Source organism: Corvus kubaryi, unplaced genomic scaffold, assembly GCF_017639235.1.
Source record: "Corvus kubaryi isolate FWS band 111438036 unplaced genomic scaffold, C.kubaryi_AGA036_p1.0 37277, whole genome shotgun sequence".
Classification (NCBI taxonomy): domain Eukaryota; kingdom Metazoa; phylum Chordata; class Aves; order Passeriformes; family Corvidae; genus Corvus; species Corvus kubaryi.
The window spans coordinates 117,419-139,048 of NW_024581085.1; the positions used below are offsets into that span (position 1 = coordinate 117,419).

A 21,630-nucleotide genomic window follows, 5' to 3' on the forward strand; every position below is an offset into this window, starting at 1 on the left:
AGGGAGCAGGAACTCGGGAGGGAGCAGGAGCACGGGAGGGAGCAGGAGCACACATGCCAGCATGTCCCGGCAAGTTCAAAGGAGACGCTTCAGCAAAACCTCACTCAAACCCAGGTGCACCAAAACATGGGAACATCTCATCCCCTTTGCCCAGGAAATCAGAGGAGCCTCAGTGAAAGACCAAATCCAGAGACAAAACTTTACTCAGAATCCCAGAATAGTTGGGGTTGGAAGGACCCTCTGGAGCTCATACAGTCCAACCCCCTGCCAAGGCAGGGACACCTGGAGCAGGTGGCACTGGAGGGCATCCAGGTGGGCTTGGGATATCTCCAGAGAGGGACAATCCATGCCCTCCCTGGGCAGCTCTTCCAGGGCTCTGCCACCTCCACAGAAAGAAGTTCTTCCTCATGTTGGGGTGGAATTTCTTGTGTTCTAGTTTATGGCTATGACTTCTCCCTGCCCAGGAAGGTGGTGGAATCACCATCCCTAGAGGTGTCCAGGGAATGACTGGACATGGCACTCAGTGCTCTGGGCTGGTGACGAGGTGGGCATCAGGCACAGCTTGGACTCGATGATCCTGGAGGGCTTTTCCCACCTCCGGGTTTCTGGGATCCTTGTCCTGTCGCTGGGCACCACTGAACAGTCTGGAGACGTTCACATGGATTGATGAGAGACTCTCTCAAACGAGATCTTTGTATGCATATTTGGACATTCCTGTGGTTGTTTGGATCCCCTGTCAGTCCTCTCTTCTCCAGACTGACCACGCCCAGCTCCTGCCATTTCTCCTCATCAAAGAGATGCTCCAGACCTCTCATCACCTTTGTGGCTACCACTTGACCCTCTCCAGGAGCTCTTTGCCCTTCTGGAACAGTGGAGTCCAGAGTAGAACCCAACACTCCGGACATGGCCCCACCAGGGCCAAGTAGAGGGGCAGGATGCCCTCCGTGACGTGCTGGCCACGCTCTTCCCGAGGTATCCCAGGATGCCATTGGCCTTCTGGCTGCAGGGATGCACTGCTGGCTCATGGTCAACCTGTCATCCACCAAGATTGCTCGGTCCCTGCTGTCCAGAGGATGTTGCAGACAGGCCAAAAAACCAGTGAAGGTTAAAAATAAACTCTGAGTCACCTCGATTTTTGAGCTCGCTGAATTGCACAGGTCAGGTGTGAGGATTTAACACAGCTCATGACACCCCAACCTTAACAAACCTGGAGAGATTTTAACATCTTTTTTCCAGCCCCTGCTGAAAAAAAGAGCAAATTGGAGCTCAGAGGCGGCTGAGCTCCTGCAGACAGGAGCCCTGTTCCTCCTCCCCTTTCTCTGCAGTGCCCTCACCTCCCAGGCAACCCCCCACGACTTGTCCTGCCTCTCCACAGGGAACGGTCACACCTGAGGGGCCAGCACAGCCCCCCTGCAGCCCTGAGCATCTTCAGTGGGACACTGCATGTGAGCGACGCAAACCAAGAAAGGAAAGTGTGAGGGACCGAGAGATTTCACAAGAATTTTCCTTGTTTTGGTGCCTAAAACATCATTTGCTTTGCTCTTCCAAATCCTTTGTAATATTCCAGTTAATTGCCATTGTCTGCAGCAACAGGCTTTCCTAGAAGAGCTGGAGAAGTAATGACTCCCTTCCACATGAATCCTTTCGCTCTGCTTTAATTAAAACCTGTGCTCCTGTTCCCAGGTGTGACTTTGCATAAGCGATTTGGGAGTCAAAGGCAGGTTCCCTGCCTGGCCCCTGTCCACAGGCTCCCAGCACAATTGTGCCAGTTCACATGGGCAGGCGTAGGAAAGCAAATCTCCATGGATGTGCCATGCTTGGAACAGAGTTTATTTATTTTCGGTATCGCTCTGTTTATTTCCAGCGCCCAGAGGTCTCATGGCTAAGGTTCCTGCCGCTGTGAAATTGGGGATCGTTGGGTTTGGATGGAGCCTGGGGTGAAGTTTTCCCAGCGAAATGCTGCATTTCCAGCACGCAGGACATTGCCACATCTCCACTCCCGGGGCGAGAGCACCCCCTTGCTACAGCCCAGCCGCCTCCCGGTCAGCGGGAGGGATCTTGGATCAGCCCATCAAGGATCGGCTCTGATCACGCCCGCGGGCACCGGTGACTCACTATTGGAATCGGGAACACTCGAAGGAGATGGGAGTTGGGAGCGCTGCTGTTTTCTGATTCAAGGAGACAAAGCCCAACCAAACCCAACCAAACCCCTCCTGCTCAGGTTCTTTCAAGTTCCCAGACGGAAAAAAAGCAGAGGTTGGAAACACATCAACACAAACAAGCTCTGAGATGCAGCCGAACCCCTTCAGCTCCTCCTTTTGGATTGAGCTCCGGCACTTTTTGCTCACGCAGATGAATTTGGGAATTTTTTTGGCTCAGGGTCTCATCTCTCTGTCTTTCACAATTCCTTCACTTGGTTAAGGTGGGCAGCTCTGGCCAGTGGGCAGAATCCAGTTCACAAAAGTATTTGGGGAATGAGGGGATTTCTTCTCCTGTATCTCATGTCCAGCTCTTCATGGACACAAGAGTAGGATCCCCAACTCTCAAGCCTTTACACAGCCCAGACTCATTGTGGGGGTTGAAACTCCTCCACAAGGGTTCACCCAGGAGCAACATCAAGAGGCAAAAGCTATTTTAGAAAGTTTTTCCAACTGTGTGATCTCAGTGGAGTGAAGGAGGGGGTGGGAAGGAAAGTGGGTGAATTCCCCTCCATGGAACATCTTGGAGAGCCAGAAATGACGTGGAAACTGTTGGATAAATATAAGGTGGGGAGCAGAAAAAGTGATAAAAATATCACTTCATAGGGAGCTTTTGAACCCTGAGCCTGACAAGGAGGTCCTACAGAACCACAGTCATTTCAAGCAGCTTTTTAATAGTGTTTTATAAGTCTCTATTAAGGAAAGTACTACTCAATCTATTTTGACGTGATTTTGGAAAAGGCATTTACTTGCTGTCTTTCAAAGTCATGTTAACTATTTCCTCAGTTTCCCCTGGAACAAGGGGAGATGATTTTTGGTAAGATCCCAGAAAACACTGCCATGACACAGCTTCCACTCAGCTCATCTCTTCAAGCCCATGATCATTTAGATCCAGAAAAAAAAAATCAAACTTGAATATTAAAAAAAAAAATCACAACATCAGCACTGATCATTAAAACCACCTTCAGACCCAACTTTCCCGAGCCAACAACAGGACATGCATGGCTAGTCGCAGAGCTGGAAACTCTGGAAAAGCCCCTATTTTTCTTGCCTATGCAACGTGTTAAACCTTAAAATTCATCTTGCAAAATCTTCGCTTTGCTCAAGCGAGCGAGTCCTTGGCTTGCCTGAGGGAAAGCGGCTCCCAGGGTCTCAGGAATCATGTTGCATCCTGCCCCTGAGTGCAGACCTCGTCCCATTCAATTCTAATTTAATGACTCAGAGCGGCGGCTTTGGTGGAGGGGGGAGCTCCCTCTTGCCGTTACTTTCCTGCCTGCAAACAATGCATTTTTCAGCGCCTCGCCGTAGCCGAGGTGTGTTTGACAAGGCAAGTTGCTGCAAGGCACGTCAAGTTCTGAAGTCCCGTGCCAAGTTTTCCAAGCAGATAAAAGAGGAGGCTCCCAAGCTCTCCCATTACAGGGGTTTCTGTCTCCATTGCCCTCTGCTCTTTTCCTGCTGCGCAGCCTTTTTTTGTTTTCCTGTCTCCTACCCTTTGTCTTCCCAACTGAACCAGCCATGAGCCGGATCTCTTTCAGATCATCTACTGGAGGGGGCATGAGGGGCTTTAGCTCAGGCTCTGCTATCGTAGGAGGTGGTGGTGGTGGGACCAGAAGCAGTTTTAGCTCTGTCTCTGTCTCCAGAGTTGGAGGAGGAAGAGCTGGAGGTGGAGGAGGTTTTGGAGCTGGCGGTGGCTTCGGCAGCAGAAGTCTCTATAACTTAGGTGGAAGCAAAAGAATTTCCTACAGCTCGGTTGGTGGAGGTCTACGGAGCGGAGCCGGGGGTGGATACGGCTTTGGTCTTGGCTATGGTGGTGGAGCAGGAGCTGGCTTTGGCTTAGGAGGAGCTGCTGCCGGTGGTGGCTATGGGCTGGGAAGTGGATTTGGGCTGGGAGGGCCCGGATTCGGTGGCCGAGGTGGCCCCGGGTTCCCTGTTTGCCCACCTGGTGGCATCCACGAAGTGACTGTCAACCAGAGCCTCCTGGCACCCCTCAAGCTGGATATCGATCCGGAAATCCAGAAGGTGCGAACGCAGGAGAGGGAGCAGATCAAGACCCTCAACAACAAATTTGCCTCCTTCATCGACAAGGTGAGAGTTTGGTCTGAACCATCAAGCCAGGCATGCTATCAGTTGCCTCAGGAAAAAAAAACTTCAGGAAGAAACTTCCTTTGGATTTAGGGACTTGCCTGAACTGATCCCAGCTGAAAAACAACGTGGGCTTGGCTGAAAACTGAGAACTGTTTCATGTTTCCTCTTAGCAAGGATGAGTTTTTCAGCGCCTTTATTTTATTGACAAAGTAATTCTCTCTCTTCCCTGTAAAAACCATCCTGGGGTGGATGGATCTTCTTCTCTACAATGGGATAGAACCAGTTTAAACCAGGAAGGTGGGCTGAGCATCTACTGGGGCAAGAAACATTAAAGTTGCAAGTACAGGTGTTTGGCCTGATTAAAACTCCTGAAAAAGTCTTGCTAAACATCTCCAGAAGCTTCTGATACTTTTGAGAATCCAATGCCCTAAACTGGGACACTCCTAATAATTCCCCTCTGATTGTCCCAACGTCTGTTGACCTTTTCGTTGGCGATCCCACCTTTTCCTGGCAGTTGTGATGTTTTCTGTGCTGTCCACACATGTCCCTGGTTTTGTTCCTCCCCAGGTGCGCTTTTTGGAGCAACAGAACAAGGTGCTGGAGACCAAGTGGAGCCTCCTCCAAGAGCAGGGTCACACTGTTACCAGGAAGTCCCTGGAGCCCATTTTTGAAGCCTACATCAACAACCTCCGGCGGCAGCTCGACAGCCTGGTGGGAGAGAGGGGCCGCCTGGACTCCGAGCTCCGCAACATGCAGGACATGGTGGAAGACTTCAAGAACAAGTAAGGAATCGCGTTCTGCAGCGTAAATCATCCCAGCCAGGAAAATCCGGGCAGGTGGCTCATTCCTGCTGGTGCACACATGGTGTTTGATCCGGCTTCCTCTTCCCAGCATGAAACACGCTCCCAGAATTATCCCTTGTTATTTTACATTTATCACGAGCAAGATCAGCGTTTAGCACAGAATTCCCAGGAAACAGCTCTAGCGTAACAGAGGTCATGGTCTGATCCCTGGAGTCTCCTGAAATAAAATACCTGGAGACAGAAAAATTAATAAATCATGAGAATAATAGGCAAAACCGGAATGAAACTTAGCCATAAACTTCCAGCTCAAAAATCCCCCATTTCCCATTTTGTGAAGGAAATTCCAGCCCTTCTCGAGGGCCCAGGTGAGTGCTCAGCCTGTCACCTCCCATCAGCTGGAAGATGATCAGCCCTTTGCCAAAAATTTCCCTGGGGAGGGAATTAAGCCCCTGCTGAGCCGCAGGATCAGGTGGAGGGAGGACGGATCATTCTCGGGACACACCAGTCAGCACCTGCTGCCTGGAGGGGGTTTTTGGGGGGATTTTTAGGTGAGGTTGTTGACTTTTATTTGGCGGAGCAGAATCTGTCTCTTCTTCAACCAGCCCTGGCTGACTGCAAATTTGAGAATCACCCTGCAGGGCTGGAATATGTAAATATTAGGTGGTTAAGAATGGGAAGAGACAGATTTTTGAGAGAGGGGCTGACGATGACGCTTAGATCCAACAGGAGGGAGTGGCAGAGCCTCTGGTGTAGTTTTGGGTGCATTTGAGGTCTTGAAAAGTGTTCTAGGCTTTTAGGAATACTGGTCAGGCCCCAATTGATCAATTCTACAGCCTGGATATCAGTTACCTCCTGGGAAAGAGAACACATTTAATTCTCAAGTCTAGAGTTGGTTCCCAGTCCACTGGCTAACTCCCACCTCTTCCCTTGTCCACTCAGAGCTCCGTCTGCAGGGAAAGCTCTGCCAATATCGGTGAGAGGACTGGCACGAACCTGCCTTTGAAAGCCAGGTCTTTGTCTCAAGAGCCTGCATGTTTTGTCTACTTTCTAGCTAAGCCCTGCCCTGATTATCTGATTAGAGGATGTTGCTCAGAGCCATAAAAAGTTCCACAGAAACGCTATGAGAGCTGTAATGATCCTCTCTTGCATAACCATGGAGTTTTTGTTTTAATTAAACGCTGCAGTGGGTTCTTCAGAGCCATTAGCATTATTATAATATCAAATATCAAATGACTGCTTTATTATACATTTGTAGGCATTGCAGAGCAGCTTTGTTGAAAGCCTTTTGCATAACTTTGCTTGGAGCGAAGGTCACGGGGAATGGCTGCTCCTGCTGCCTGCCAAAACGGGCTCTGAATCTGCACATTTGTGTATGAGCTTGACTTTATGGGCAGTGATTAAAATATGTTAATTTAACTGGGACTACTCACACCATGGAGTCCCACAGTTCAAAGACAGCAATATTTGCTCTGTGTCTGCTCTGGATAAACATGTGGGAGTAGGGAATATATCCATGAGCCACAACTGATGATTTGGGAACGGGGTGCTCCCACCTCTTCATTCCATCCAAACCCCCTCACTCTTTTATCCCGGCAGATATGAAGATGAGATCAACCGGCGCACAGGTGCTGAGAACGAGTTCGTGGTTCTCAAGAAGGTGAGTGGGTTGGGAATTATGGGCCAGGAACTGGAATTAACTCACCTTGCAGAGTTCAAGCAAAGCCGGTGGGAGTTGGGGTCCTGCACCCTCATGGCTGGGTTGAGCTATGAGATCAGCACATCCTGGGCTGGGTCCTCCTGAGGCCAGGAACGGGCACAACCTTCTCTGTGCTGATAGAGCTGCCCTGTTTTCTGGTCTCTTGTAGCTCAGCTCAACTCAGTCTCTGGTCACATCCTTGTGAGTCAGAGCTTTGTCTTCTGCCCAAGAACCTGGTTCTGGCTCACAGTTGATGTCCAACATTACATTAAAAATATACCTTGATCACAGGGACATAAAAATGAGCCTAAGGAGCTGCTGGCACTGGCACAGGTTGCCCAGGGAAGCTGTGGCTGCCCCGTCCTTGGAAGAGTCCAAGGCAATCTGGTCTATGGAAGGTGTCTCTGCCCATGGCAGAGGCGGGAATTGGATGAGCTCTCAGGTCCCTTCCAGCCCAAATCATTCCATGATTCCACGATTCTATGCATAACAGACCTGGAAGCAGACATGGTCCTATTGGTGTCCTGAAGCCCCTTTGGGTTCTGGTTTCATCAGAAACCATTGGTATCTTCTCTTTAGGACGTGGATGGTGCTTACATGAACAAGGTTGAGCTCCAGGGCAAGGCCGATGCGCTGGCAGAGGAAATCAACTTCCTGAGAGCTCTGTACGAGGCGGTGAGTGGTTCCTGGAGAGCATCCCCCCGCTCCTGCCCCGTGGATCCCACACCCGGGGCTCTATGGGAGCACAGGAAAAGGTGGTCCGAGCCTTTTGGAAATGATAATGCAGAAATAAGTTAGAAAAGGGCAAATGGAGATGGAGCAGGGGAAATGCAAGAAAACAGCTTGGCAGGGAGCACTCCCAAACCACCTCGTCTCTGTGGTTTTCACCATGGACGCCAAACCATTAACTTCATTTTTTGCATCTTTTGCAGGAGCTGTCCCAGATGCAGCAGCAAGTGTCCGACACCTCCGTGGTCCTGTCCATGGACAACAACCGGAACCTGGACCTCAACAGCATCATCGCTGAGGTGAAGGCGCAGTACGAGGACATCGCCAACCGGAGCCGTGCCGAGGCTGAGGCTTGGTACCAGAACAAGGTGAGTAACCGGGGTGACACTGATTTCTGTGGTCAGAAATGATCAGAAATTATTTCCCATCAGCTGAGGGGAGACAGGGACGAGATATTCGAATGTTTTGACGTTGGGCTTGCAGAGTCACTGGTAGAACTGGCCTTAAACACTTGCCCTTCCAGGTTCTTGTAGGTGACAATGCTCCGGTCCCCTGTGCCATTAGGCACTGCCTTCCTGGCACATATTGAGAGCTAAGGGCAAGTGCCATTATTGCATGGGCAGATTTCAGAGGAATCTTGTCCCCCACCCACATCCAGACCTGCACTTTGTTCCCTGAAGTCCCCTCACCCTTCCCTGAGCTCCCGGTGCTCACCAGTGCTCTCCTCCTTTCCATGTACCAGTACGAGGAGCTCCAGGTCTCTGCCGGGAGACACGGGGACGACCTGAGGAACACCAAGATTGAGATTTCAGAGATCAACCGGATGGTCCAGAGGCTGCGGAATGAGATCGACAGCGTGAAGAAACAGGTAGGAAGGGGATGGTCCTGCTGAACAGGAGGAGGTGGGTGGGAGGCGATGGTGGTCAGGCACAGCAGGAAGAGCCATCAGGAGCCCTCAGTGCCATCCTGGGAACCACCAGCCAGTGTCCACAACCCCCCAGCAATGCTTGGGAGAGTGGTTTGGGGGGTCCAAATGAAACAACTGCCTGTTCTCCCCACTCCCAGTGTGCCAACCTCCAAGCAGCCATTGCTGAGGCCGAGGAGCGCGGGGAGATGGCCCTCAAGGATGCCAAGGCTAAGCTGGCCGAGCTGGAGGATGCCCTGCAGAAAGCCAAGGCTGACCTGGCCCGGCAGCTCCGGGAATACCAGGAGCTCATGAACGTCAAGCTGGCCCTGGACATCGAGATCGCGACCTACAGGAAGCTGCTGGAGGGCGAGGAGAGCAGGTGAGGACAGGTGGACCTGCTGTGTGCTGGCCAGGGACCATCTCCTTGGGGTCAAACAGCTCTTCCCAAGGGGCTGGAGCACCAGGGTGGACAGAGGGATGGTTGAAACTGTGAACTGTGTAGGCAGAGTTTTGTTTCTCCAGCTCTCGGCACCCGATACTGATAAAAATGAGCATTGTCACCTCTCACCTGTAACACAGACACACCCCACCAGAGCAGAGGCCCTGCTGAAGGCCGTGAAAGCCTAGATGGTGCCATGGACAAGGTTTTGGCATCATTGCTCACTTCCCCCTTTCCCAACAGGCTCGCTGGAGAAGGAGTCGGAGCTGTCAGTGTCTGTGAGTATCACCCCCACGTCCACCTCTTTGTATCTCCTCCCCTTCCACCTCTTCCCACCCACCCCTCACCAAGGGGGTGACACTGCAGGTCTCCCCACCTCGGGGCTCCAGCCGTCCCCTCACGTGGGTGTTTCTGGTTCATTCCCAGCCGTGGTCAGCAGCTCCAGCGGGATGGGCTACGGCAGCGGGAGCAGCCTGGGCTTGGGCGGGGGGCTCGGCCTGGGTGGCGGCAGCGGCAGCGGCGGCTACACCATGAGCAGCAGCGGTTTCGGAGGCGGTAGCGGAGGCTTTGGAGGCGGCTCTGGGGGGCTCAGCTACGGCGGAGGCAGCTCCTTCAGCTCTGGGAGCAGCCGGGGCATCAGCTCCAGCACGGGAGGCAGCGTCAGGATCGTTTCCAAGACCACCACCAGCAAAAAAACCATCAGATAAGGCTGGCAAGTGCATGACCGTCGGCAATTGCAGCCTCCTGCCCTGCAGATCATGGTGTAAATAGCTGCGCTAGAGCCTCTCCTTCCTCCGTCCTTCACCTCTGGGGCAGCGGGGGGGACCAGGACCCCTCCGTGAGAATCTGGAGCACCTTTGGCTGAAGCACAGGTTGTAACTGGCTGGGCATGGACCCTGCGGTGCCCCTCGGTCTCTCCTCAAAGTCAGGCGTTTAAAGCAAAATGGAAGCACTGTGTGGAACGGGGACAACCATTTCGTTCATCCCATACCAAGGGTGAATCACAGCCTTGTGGAACCACAGTCCCGGGTCCTCAGCACTGAAAACATCTCCAAGAGGCTCTAAAAGCCTCTGTCCACAGCATGTGTTACAACCTCCAAAGGTTTTGTCTGCAATTCAAGATTTCTTCCAGCCCCTTCTGTTTTCTCCGGCACTTGTGGGAAAGGTTTTTGCTTTGTGTGTATAAGATTTCTAACTCCTCGTCCTCGTGGCTGCAGCCTCCTCACTTCCAGGCCTAACCTACTGTAAGGTCCAATAAAAGAGCATTTGTCATTTTTAAACTCTGCTGGGTTTTGCCTTTTCTTCCCTCCTCCTGCTGCAGGTGTTGGTCTGTGCCGTGGCCCTGCTGCACTGGGGATGCCCTGAAGGTAGTTCCTGAGACAGGATTGGCTCCTTGAGGAAACAAAACTCAGTTTTAGGACTTGGGCTCTAGGACAAGTCGGGGCAAGTGGAAAGGAGGGTGGGATGAGCAACCTGGTTTATGGAAGATGGCCCTGCCCATGGCACGTGGGTGGAACTGGATGGGCTTTAAGGTTCCTTCCAACCCAAACCATTCCATGATTCTATGGATGTAGAACTGAGGCACAGGAAGGAAAAACTGCCTCAGAACTGAGCCAAAAGCTGGATGAATCCCACTGTGGTGGTTACATCCAAAGTTGCCCTTTCTGCCTGTGACTGCAGGAGGAAGGAAGTGCAGGGAAGTGGGAAAAAGGAAGGTGATTCCCAAAGGTTTATTTGGGATTCATGAGCTGGCTCATGCAGGGCATGGCTCTGCCATTAGTTTGTACAAGCAGGAGTAACTTGTACATCAGTGGAGCCCACCTCTGGAATCAGCACCACGACGAGGACACAGCGAGATTGGCATCGCAGCAGGAAGGGGACAGAGCAGGTGGGCATTGCCCTGATTGGGAAGAGCAGCTGGAGGGGCAGGCACAGGACAAGGCACCCAAAATCTGCACACACAGCCTTTGCACACCGAGCTTTCCCTGGGACGAGCAAATATCCCATGAAACATCCTGGCTGCTCCTCCGCAAGGGCAGCTTCAGGGCCTCAGGTTCATTTGGAGTCCTCCAAGGTGTCCGCGGTCTCCCAGTTCCCACCCAGCCCCTGGGAGGTTTCCATGACCTGCCTGGGTGGGGGGTTTCAGCCAAGATCCCCCACCAATCCCAGGCTCCCTCCCATGGCTCCACAGGCACCTCCTGATCCCGCTCCCCGGCAGGGCCAGGTGGGGATCCCGGCAGGAATGGGGCAGCACCAGGCAAGGTGGGAATCCAGCCCCAATGGCAGGACAAGAACCATGGGCAAGGCAAGAGCCAGGGCAGGAGGGAGCAGATGAGGAAGGACCCACAGCCCTTTGGGGATGCTGGTCCCAAAAGGAGATGGTCGGTGCCCATCGACCTATCCCTCAATCCCTGCAAACTCCAGCTGGGGCTGCAGAGGAGAGGAGGCATCAGCCGGGTCTGCCAGAAAAAGCTCCTCGTGCAACTTTCTGCCCCAGAGCAGCTTTCCAGGGAAACGCCTCCGAGCTCCCACACCAACGGGACCCCCTCGTCCATCACCTGGCCCAGGTGTGAGAGCCCTGGCCAAGCCAGGCAAGCATCTCCAGCAGGTGGGGACCCAGAGCAGGGAAAGGGACAGTCCCGCCCAATGGTCCTGTGGTGGGATGAGCATCCCGAGGCTCCACTCCAGCACCTGGGAAGGGCCTGGAATAATGTCTTGGGAGAGCTGGGGCAACCCATTTGCACAAGGGGAGGTTTTATGGAGGGGGAATGGTTGGGCTCCATTAATTGAAGAGTTTTCTCCACTTTTCAAGCATCTGGCCTTGTTTCTCGGACTGATTTGAGGGAATAGGGACAAGCTCCCAGAGCCAAGGTGGTGGCTGGAGGCAGAGCAGCCCAATTTGTTGGGTTTTATTATTGAAAATGTCAAATCTGATGGTTTTTGGTTTTTAACTCCAGTGTGCACAACACATTGGACCATGGGCCACATCAACACATGGCTCCACCACCAATGAATTCTCCATGAAATATCTTTGCCAAATCCTTACCCATCCCCGTGGCACCAGGACAGCTCCTGAGCCTCCATGAGCCAGTGCTGAGTCCATCTGCTGCACTCTGAGGCTGAAGATGCAGCCAAAAAAGCCCTGAGCAGGTCTCTGTGTCCTCTGTTGCCAGTGAAGTGTTCTAAGAGCCCATCCCGGCACAACTTTGGGAATTTGCAGAGCAGCTGCAAAAAGCTGTATGCAAGTTCCCTCCTCCTGATCTGCAGAGAAAAATTTGACACACTCAAGTCAAACACGACACGTGATTTTAGCTGGCACTGAAACACTGGGTGAAACATTTCTTGAAACTAAACATTTAATTTCAACATTTTCTATGGGAATGATCCTGTCCTGAAACACTGAACTTAAAACAACTCCCCTTAAATGAATTCCAAAATGAAACTTTGCATCTTTTTTGACTCAAAAGTAGAATTTCCATCAAGGAAAATTATTTTAATTTGCAAATTGTTTATTTGCACAGGCTGCAAATGAAATAAGACATGAAATGGCTGCAGGGAAGGCATCACAGGATGCACCAAATCCAGAGTGGAACAATATTCCCAGCTGCCATCTGCTCAGCTGGAGCAACATCCCGCTGCCCAAAGCAGTTGGAGATCAGAAATGGATCCAATCCCAAGGATCAGCAGAGTGGTAAATAAACATGACACCCCTGGAATTGCTGTCCTGTGGTTGGATCCACTTGCCAGGACACACGGATAATCCTTGTTTATCTTCCCAGTTCCTTGTCCCACCCAGGTTTGCTTTAACAGGGAGAAATTAAACTCCGTGCCAGCGCTCTGGATCTTCAGAAGGAAAATCAAGCCAGGAGCAGGATGGAGCTGAGCGATGTGGAATGTGCACAGAGCTTGCCAAAACTGTGGGACTCCCCAGCGACACCATTCCAGGGCTCTGCGTTCTTTACTGGGAGGAAAGACGTGCCCCAGGGCCAGGAGAAAGGACGGCGTGGGACAAATACCCTGTGGCCGCCTTCAGCCCAGCCTGGGGCGGGGGATTCCCCAAAGGCATTTCAAGGAGATGTGGAGGATCCAGGTTCCTTCAGGTGCCACCAGCCAGACACCAGAACAGGATAAAGGAGGTACCAGACCCCTCTGAAAGCCTGAGGGAGAACGAGCCCTCCCAGGTGTGGGCAAGGCAGCAATGATGGAGACGAACTTCCCAAAGCCTGGGCTGCAGTGGAGTCTCCGTGCTGGCACAGAAAACAATTATCTGGGGAAAGCAGGTCACACCTACACTTCAAAGTCACCCAGGAGCTGGAGCTGCCTGGCCTCCAGATACTGCTGGGAACAGGCTCAAAGGACCCAGCACAGGGCAACACCTATGGGAAAACTTCTGAGGAGCTCATCCTAATTCATCCCTTCGGGAAATGGGATTCATGGACACTCACCTCCCACCCAGAGGGGCCCGGCCCCACAGCACAGGGATGCTGTGAGTTCAGTGGTCTCCTGTGGAAAAACCTCAGTCCTGCTGGTCTTCATTAACGTGGGATAAAATAGTAAATTACAGCCAAAATGAGTCGGGTTTGAATTTAGCTTGGAAGCCCAAGTTTAACCCAAAGGCTTTAATTTAAGCAATTAACTTAAATTACAGCCTTGACTTTGCTGATAATTAAACTGAGATTAGGTAGCACAGGTGAACCAACGCAAGGTACTTTGACACACTCCTGTTTTACAAATATGGTTATTTTTGCAAACAAAACACAGAGGAACATCCAAATATTTCAGCCTGAGAAGCTGCATCAGAAGAAGGATTCCGAGGTGGATTCTGGACAGGAGCAGTGGAGCAGAGGGACGGAGAGGAGGTGATGAAAAGCTGTTGGAGACATCCCTGTTCACTCAACCACAGGAAAATGGCTCAGATTTCTCACTAAAGGGACCAGAGTTGCATTGATTGCCCTGACAGAGGCAGAACTCCCTGATCTCAGAGGAGAGTTTTTACCTTGACAGCAGCATGGTGCCAGACACAAATTCAGCCAAGACTTTACTCCCAGGTTTACAGCATTGGTAAAGTGTTCTCCTGCCTCTTGCTCCGGGCTTGCAGCGACTGCTCATCCTGGTGGGAAGAAACGAGAAGAGGGAGGGAAGGGAAAGGCTCCAGAGCCTGCCCAGCCTCTCTCACACTGGGGGGGCTCTGGCACAGACACAGCTCCTGAGGTGATATCAGGAAAAGCTCCCGAGCAGTGGGTGAGCTCCAGCACCATCCTCTGCATCAGGAGGTCCCTGCACCAGAGCAGCAAATCTGTTCCGTGCCTGGAGCTGCAGGAGCATGGGAGACACTCCCCCGGGAGCTACCTGGAAACTCTGTGTTTCATCAACAGAGCAGGGTGGGGACCCCCCTTTCCATCAGCCCATACCCCAAACCTGTAGCTACAGCTCCTTGTGCTCCCAGTTCTGCCTTTTGTAATTACCTCTGACATTCCTTCCGGATGAATGACAACCGCATCACCTCCACCCTGGCAGAACGTGGAATGGAAAGAAATTAATTCCTTCTCAGTTGCTTGGAGGAGCTGCTTTATTATTACTGTTATTAACCATGGGCTCCAACACACTCAGTGGATTCCTTAGCCAAAAAAAGACAAGTTTCAGATGTGAAGGAGCCCGAGGGGGAAAAGGAAAGCACTGACACATCCCACTGGGAGAACTGGGGGGGCTCTGCCCTACACAGCCAGACTCCCCACGTTGTGCATCTCCCTCGGGAGGGAGGATCTGCCCTTTGGTGCTGATCTCCACTGGAAAAATTGGAATAAAGCTTCTTTCAGGTACTCAGTGTTCGGGGAGATGGAGAGAACTGAGAGAGCAATCCCCAAAGGAACCATGGGCTGGCAACTTCCAGCTGCTTTGGGGTATCTTATGGCCATGGAGTGGTTTGGGTGGGAAGGGACCTCAAAACCCCATCCCATCCCATCCCTGCCATGGGCACCTTCCACTGTCCCAGGTTGCTCCAACCTGGCCTTGGACACTTCCAGGGATGGGGCAGCCACAGCTTCTCTGGGCACCCTGTGCCAGGGCCTCGCCACACTCACAGGGAGGAATTTCTTCCCAGTATCCAACCTAATTTTCCCCTCTTTCAGTTGGAAATCTTTCTGCCTGGGAGTGGAAGCCAGCACACCTTTTGTATGTGGGAATGAATCTCATGACTTCAAGTCTGTCTGTTGGTGGGCAAAGCCCCCAGACTGATCAACAATCCTTCGAAAAATGCCCTTTGGACACAGACTTTGCTCACAATCTGTTTGCTTCCAGCTCCCAGGGGTGCAGAGTCAGACCCAGCGACAAAGCCCCACTGGGCAAAACCTGCAGCATTCAGCCCTTCCTTGCAATAAAAGCTCAGTCTGACAATAAACACAAAACCAACCTGACAATCCCCATCTAAGAATAACATTTCATTAAAAACCTCCATGGCAAAAATCGTCCCTCAGACAACCGGAAACAATGGGGACACAAAGGATTTCTGGGTGTTTCCTGCACCTGCGTGTGTCGCCAGGCAGGGGCAGATGGAAGCACAACTGCCCCTACCATGGTGATTCCTCATTATTCCATCGATTCCTCGTTATTCCGTTGATTCCTCGTTATTCCATTCTTCCTGTGCTGCTGCAGCCAGTATGAGGGGAAGCTGCTCAATTTCAACCTCTTCTGTAAATAAATTAAACACAAATCCTCTTTTCCCGAAGAACACAAAACACCACAAGCCCTTTTTGTCCCTCAGAATGAATTATTTTTCACATTTTCATCTTTGATTTTTACTCAAGCCACCTGTTAAATGCAAAGGGCTGTGTTGGTACCTGTGGTGGGAAAGGAAAGATCAAGGATGTCCTACAGTGTCCTGTGGATCTGGGCAGAGGGAACCCTGTGGAGCAGTTTCCACTGGATTCAAGCAGGCAGGATCACACTTCCAGATGTGCTGAAGGAGCTGATTAAATCCTTGGGAAATGACATTGTGTTTATTAAGTGTGCGTTGGGAACAGCCCCGGAGCGCTCCATTTCCACAGAGCCAGTGGAGTCAAAGCAGTTCCCATTCCCACAATCTTTCCTCCTATGTATTTATTTCTGAGTTGTTTGTTTGTTTGTTTGTTTTCATCCTGCTAAAATAAAGTCCAAACCCTCAAACCCGAGGTAGCAGTACATGTTTGTGACAGAGCTCAGTGGCAGCTGTCAAAATCCACACAGGAACAAAAGGATCTTGTCAAAATATTCCATTTTTATTTGTGTAATTATATTTCTAAAAACGATGGAATAAGCCTGGAGAAGCAGGATTTCCAGCAGGATTTCCAAAGGGAGATGAGGTTTGTAGGGATGGCAGCAAAACTGGATCTGCTGATCCCTGTGGTGGCTCAGAAGGGACCATGGAATCTCAGGATGGTTTCAGTGGGAAGGGACCTTAAAGATCATCTTGTCCCATGGGCAGGGACACCTTCCACAGACCAGGTTGCCCCAAGTCCCATCCAGCCTGGCTTAGGGCACTTCCAGGGATGGGGAGTCCACAACCTCTCTGGGCAAATTTCACAAGAACTTTATTGCAAAGCTATCCCAAAAGGCCGAGATGAAACTATTGACTGCAGGGCTGGCTGCGGAGCCGGCACCAATCCCACTCCTAAAGCACAGGGATTTAAACTTTCCCAAGCCCTGCTTGTGAACAAAAGAAGGGGTGAAAGCAATCCCGAGGGGTGAAGTTTTCCAATGACACAGGTGTTGAGTGACAGGCACTTGAGCAGTGTTTTGCTGCTGGTGCCCAACGTGACTCATCAGCACTTTCCAGCTTTGAAATGGGGACGAGTCTGGCTGTCTACAAAGACCGGCGACAGTTATTCCCAAACAATTCCCTGTTGCTGAGAACCTGGGCTGTATTATTTCAGCTGGGCGTGTGTGCAGAGTGAGTTCACTCTCCAGAATGCTGTTGGACATGCCAAGCCTAATTCATCAGAAAGATGATCCACCTCATCCAACCCATCCCAGGCTCATACATGCATAAAAGGGCTCTCCCCAGCCCTTGCAGAGCACAGGTTCACCTCTCTCCTTTCCCTCCTACTCCTTGCTCCAGGCCAGCACCTTTGCTCCTTGATTCTAGCTGTAGCATCCATCCCAACCCAAAAAGCCCCAGCAATGTCTCGCCAGTCCACCGTGAGGATTCAGAGGGGGAGAAGCGGCTTCAGCGCTGCTTCGGCCGTGGTCCCCAACACCTGCCGGACCAGCTTCAGCTCCTGCTCCATCACCCGCCTGGGCAGCTGCAATGCTGGCAGTGGCTTTGCCAGGGTCGGGGGGGGCTTTGGAAGCAAAAGCCTCTACAACGTTGGTGGCTGCAAGAGGATCTCTGTGGCTGGAAGGGGTGGCAGCTTCTATGGCTCCGCAGGGTTCGGTGGTGGCGCTGGGAGCATGTACGGGGGTGGCTTTGGTGTTCCAGCCAACCTTGGCTACGGATACGGGGCCTTTGGGGGCGGCCCTGGATTCCCAGCTGGGGGCATCCATGAAGTCTCCGTCAATCAGAGCCTTCTGAAACCTCTCAACTTGGAGATTGACCCCAACATCCAACGGATCCGGAAAGAGGAGAAGGAACAAATTAAAACCCTCAACAACAAATTCGCCTCCTTCATCGACAAGGTGAGATCTGAGCTTTCCTAAATATCTGATTTTTTTGGCAGGGACACTTTTCTTTGCTGGTTGATGAGGACAAAAGCTGATCGAGGAGGAATAGAAGTGAGGAATGAGACTTGAAGATGCCCTGGAAGCTCCAGGGAATGGCACCTGTTCCATAGCGGTTGCCATGAATTAATCACCCAGTGTTTGAGTTCCTCCTCGTTTGCTACTCCACATCTCACAGGCAATGAGGAAAGAAACAATCCCACCCTTCTGGAGACTTTCAGGAGCATTTCAGGAGCCTTAGGAACAGCTTTGTAGATGATTAAATGAAATCCAGAAACCCACCTAAAATGACCAAGAAATTGGCACAAGGGAGAAGCAGCTTCTCACTGCTCGAATTCCTTCAAAGGCATTTAAATCTGGCACCAGAATGTTTGGGGTTTTAGTTCAAAATATCAAAATCTGATCCAACTCTGTCTGTCCACCACATTTCACTGATGCACAAGAACATCTGCTCAGTTCCTGCTCTGGTCAAGTAGCCCCTCCTTGGTTTCAAGGAAAACACTGCAGTATTTTGGACATTTAGTGGGGTAGGGGAGCTCTACTGAAGGGAAGGAGAAACAGCACCTTAACAACGTTATTTTAATTAAAAAGCAAGCCCTGCTTTGCTCCTTATCTGATTTTGCTCGCACTTTTCACACAAAATCCCTGTACCTGGTCTCAATTTAAACAACGAATGGGAAGCCAGAAAATCAAGGGTTGTTCCAGAGTTTGTAACACTGAACAGGGTCCCTGCACTCAAATCTCCCAACAGACGAGAATTTGGCTCTGACAACCAGCTGGAAGGAGCATTTCACCCTCTCAGCCAGTTCTGAGACCCTTCTATTTGTGGGGAGAGTCTCCCCAGTCTCTGTCCTTTCCAAGCCCCTTCAGGATATTTCTCCTTCCAGGTCCGATTCCTTGAGCAACAAAACAAAGTTCTGGAAACCAAGTGGAGTTTGCTGCAGGAGCAGGGAATGAAAACAGTGAGGAACAACCTGGAGCCGCTTTTCGAGACCTACATCAACAACCTGCGTGTGCAGCTGAACTCACTGCTGAGCGACAAGGGGAGACTGGAGGGAGAACTCGTCAACACCCAGTACCTGGTCGAGGACTTCAAGAAGAAGTAAGTCTTGAGCTAATGCTCTACTCACCTGGGCAGGTGCAGCCTTTCTCCTCTCAACATCCTTAAACCAACTGGGGAACCCAGGAGAGTCCAGGAGCCTGGAATTCCCGGCAATGACATTTTCTCAAGGAGAAATTTTCTCAGTAACGGAGTAGCAGATCCGAGTGCACCAACACTTAGGGAATGATTTGGAGCATGATCAAAGACTTACTGACTAAATTGCCTACTGAGAGGGAAAAATTACACAGTAGGTCTGAAAGTTTCAGGGCAGCACATTTCATTTGCTTAAAACAGCAGAAGGAGGATGACTAATGGCCAGAAATAAGTAAAAAATAATGGATTCGTTCAAATTGTTTTGATGTACTTGTTTTAACTGGTTCAGCTCCTGATCTCTCATTGAGGGAAAAGAGCATCGTATGCAAAATGCTCTGAAGGAAACTCATTCCAGCAAACTCAAATCACCTCTCTCTGTTGCCTGCCCAAACAAAAGCTCCCTGTGCCGTCCTCCTTTAGGTATGAAGATGAGATCAACAGAAGGACCATCGCAGAGAACGAATTTGTGACGCTCAAGAAGGTGAGAGCAAATTCCAGGGCACTGTGGGATGGCTCATTGTAGAGCTCTGATCACCTACTCAGCCACAAATCCGTCCATTACAATTCCAACCCCTTTAGTTTTTTTATGGTTCCTTCCCTGCACTGTTATCACAATGCATGTTCCTGATTTACTGATAGCGGTGCAAACCACCCAAAAATCTCTCATCCCCCAGGATGTAGATGCTTCCTACATGAACAAGGTGGAACTCCAAGCCAGGGCAGATGCGCTGAGTGAAGAAATTAATTTCCTGAGAACGCTTTACGAAGCAGTGAGTACAACCAGCTCCAAAACATCCCGGCCCTCAGTGAAGAGCTTCTCTCCCTCCATTCCTCTGAGAGCCTCTAATTCCTTCCCCAGGGAGATGCTAAATCCTTCCCCTCTGTAGAGTTGCACCACCACCTGAGCTGTTCAGATAATGATCTGTACCAGCCTCTCCCAGGTCTGCAGCTCACCTGGAAGGGTGAAAAGGCATCTCCCAAGGGAATTACCTCATTCCCTGTGCTCTTTGCAGGAGCTGTCGCAGATGCAGACCCAGATCTCTGACACCTCTGTGGTTCTCACCATGGACAACAACCGGAACCTGGACCTGGACAGCATCATCTCTGAGGTGAAGGCGCAGTACGAGGACATCGCCAACCGGAGCCGCGCCGAGGCCGAGTCCTGGTACCAGACCAAGGTGAAGGATCTGGGGTTTCCATGCTCTTATCTTCATATCTTGTCTGGAACTGATAAAGACTGACTCTTCCAAGAAAACCTTCCCAGCTGCTGGCCTGGGTTTAAGGAGGGGCTCTCAGGTTCCTGGTAGTTCTGAAAATGGTGGATTTTCCCTTGACTGATGGTTCCTCTCTGTGACAGTACGAGGAGCTGCAGGCCACAGCTGGCAGGCACGGGGACGACCTCCGGAACACCAAGCAGGAGATCTCGGAGCTCAATCGCCACGTCCAGCGGCTCCGATCCGAGATCGACAGCGTGAAAAAACAGGTAAAGGGCAGCAAACCCCACTTTTAACCAATTCACCCCTGGACTTGCAAGGGAGGGGAAGGAAAAGATCGGAGCAACCTGGGCAGTTCTGCTCAGTTTGACCCTTTTTGGCTCAAAACTAAAACTGTCACTGAAACTGGTGGAGCTGATGGTGCTGGGATAAAACCTTGTGGTTGCAGGGGAGGTGAAGAACAGCCTGGGTCTGGGGTGGGGACTTTAAACAGGGCTCTGTGTTCCGTAGTGTGCAAACCTGAAAGCCGCCATCGCCGATGCTGAGGAGCGCGGGGAGCTGACCCTCAAGGATGCCAGGGCCAAACTGGCCGAGCTGGAGGATGCTCTGCAACAGGCCAAGGCTGACCTGGCCCGGCAACTCCGGGAATACCAGGAGCTCATGAACGTCAAGCTGGCCCTGGACATCGAGATCGCGACCTACAGGAAGCTGCTGGAGGGCGAGGAGTGCAGGTGGGTGGGAAACATCCAGCCCTGGGGCTGGGGATGGCACTGGAGAAGCTCAGCATTGCTGGAATGCTGAACAGGGGGCACAGAGCTGGGCAGATTGTCCCAGATAATGGAAATAACAAAAATCTGCAAATGATGCTGTGATTTTATTGTTCTCCCCAAAGGCCTCTGGGAAATGTATCTTATTGTTCCCCCCCAATATCAGCAGACTTCTAATCCTCTTCCTTGTGTTCCATCCCTGAACAGGCTGGCTGGAGATGGAGTCCCAGTGAATATCTGTAAGTCTCTAAAATATAATAATTACCTTATTTAAACATAAATTGTTCTTGTCTCTGCACCAAGAACCCAATGCCCAGAGATACTGAAACATTTCCTTCTCCTTCTTGCAGCCGTCACCAGAACAACAGTGGGAACGGGATACGGCGGAGGGAGCAACCTCAGCATGGGAGGGGGGATCTGCAATTTGGGGAACAGCTTCAACTGTGGGAACGTTCCCGGGGTGAGCAGCACCACCCTCGGAGCTGGCAGCAGCTCCAGCATGAAGTTTGTCTCCAGCTCCTCCACCAGAAGAAGTTACAGGAGCTAAAGTTCTCCTTCCAGTCAGTGCCACGCACCAGAAAACACCATAACTGGTCCTTTACTGGAGCGTGGCGGGGTCGGCACGACCAGGGCCACCTGCACCCCAAGTCCTGTCCCACAGGAGCCCTACTTTAGGAAGTCTCTCTCAGCTGTGTTGTCTCGCACATGTCGTGTTGGGCTCAGCCCTGGAACCTGAGTCTCACTGGGTTAAATTTGCAGCTCGCTTGCTCCAGCTCAGCAGTTTTTTGGCCGGATTTTGTATATAAAATGTGTCCCGTGACTGTTTGTCTCTCTTCACTTTCTGGGGTTTGTCTAATAAAAATGCACATGTAATTTATTCTATTTTGTGGTCCTTTTAATTAAAGA

At 51.3% G+C, this 21,630-nt stretch overlaps 3 protein-coding genes across 6 annotated transcripts; 2 read left to right on the plus strand and 1 right to left on the minus strand.

The window, feature by feature from the left end:
- Positions 1 to 3,598: 3,598 nt before the first annotated feature.
- Positions 3,599 to 10,137, plus strand: LOC121663458 (keratin, type II cytoskeletal 5-like). Its single transcript, XM_042025738.1, has 9 exons — positions 3,599 to 4,283; positions 4,851 to 5,065; positions 6,683 to 6,743; positions 7,362 to 7,457; positions 7,715 to 7,879; positions 8,254 to 8,379; positions 8,577 to 8,797; positions 9,101 to 9,135; positions 9,284 to 10,137. Exons 1-9 carry the CDS (start codon positions 3,714 to 3,716, stop codon positions 9,562 to 9,564), a joined length of 1,770 nt encoding a protein of 589 aa, XP_041881672.1. The 5' UTR covers positions 3,599 to 3,713; the 3' UTR covers positions 9,565 to 10,137.
- LOC121663463 lies at positions 9,971 to 19,157 on the minus strand. Of its 4 annotated transcripts, none has more exons than XM_042025743.1 (5): positions 18,679 to 19,157; positions 15,380 to 15,544; positions 14,323 to 14,367; positions 13,854 to 13,967; positions 9,971 to 12,118 (listed from the first exon to the last, which is right to left on the minus strand). In XM_042025743.1, exon 5 carries the CDS (start codon positions 11,638 to 11,640, stop codon positions 10,687 to 10,689), a length of 954 nt encoding a protein of 317 aa, XP_041881677.1. In that variant the 5' UTR covers positions 11,641 to 12,118; positions 13,854 to 13,967; positions 14,323 to 14,367; positions 15,380 to 15,544; positions 18,679 to 19,157; the 3' UTR covers positions 9,971 to 10,686. The 4 variants fall into 4 exon arrangements, 2 of the variants coding, with proteins under 2 accessions (XP_041881677.1, XP_041881678.1); XR_006015636.1 differs by lacking the exon at positions 9,971 to 12,118 and adding an exon at positions 12,346 to 13,727; XR_006015635.1 differs by lacking the exon at positions 9,971 to 12,118 and adding an exon at positions 12,346 to 13,781.
- Positions 16,837 to 21,601, plus strand: LOC121663460 (keratin, type II cytoskeletal 75-like). The gene is made up of 9 exons (XM_042025740.1): positions 16,837 to 17,506; positions 18,436 to 18,650; positions 19,164 to 19,224; positions 19,418 to 19,513; positions 19,757 to 19,921; positions 20,101 to 20,226; positions 20,468 to 20,688; positions 20,932 to 20,963; positions 21,075 to 21,601. Exons 1-9 carry the CDS (start codon positions 17,012 to 17,014, stop codon positions 21,269 to 21,271), a joined length of 1,608 nt encoding a protein of 535 aa, XP_041881674.1. The 5' UTR covers positions 16,837 to 17,011; the 3' UTR covers positions 21,272 to 21,601.
- Positions 21,602 to 21,630: the final 29 nt, after the last annotated feature.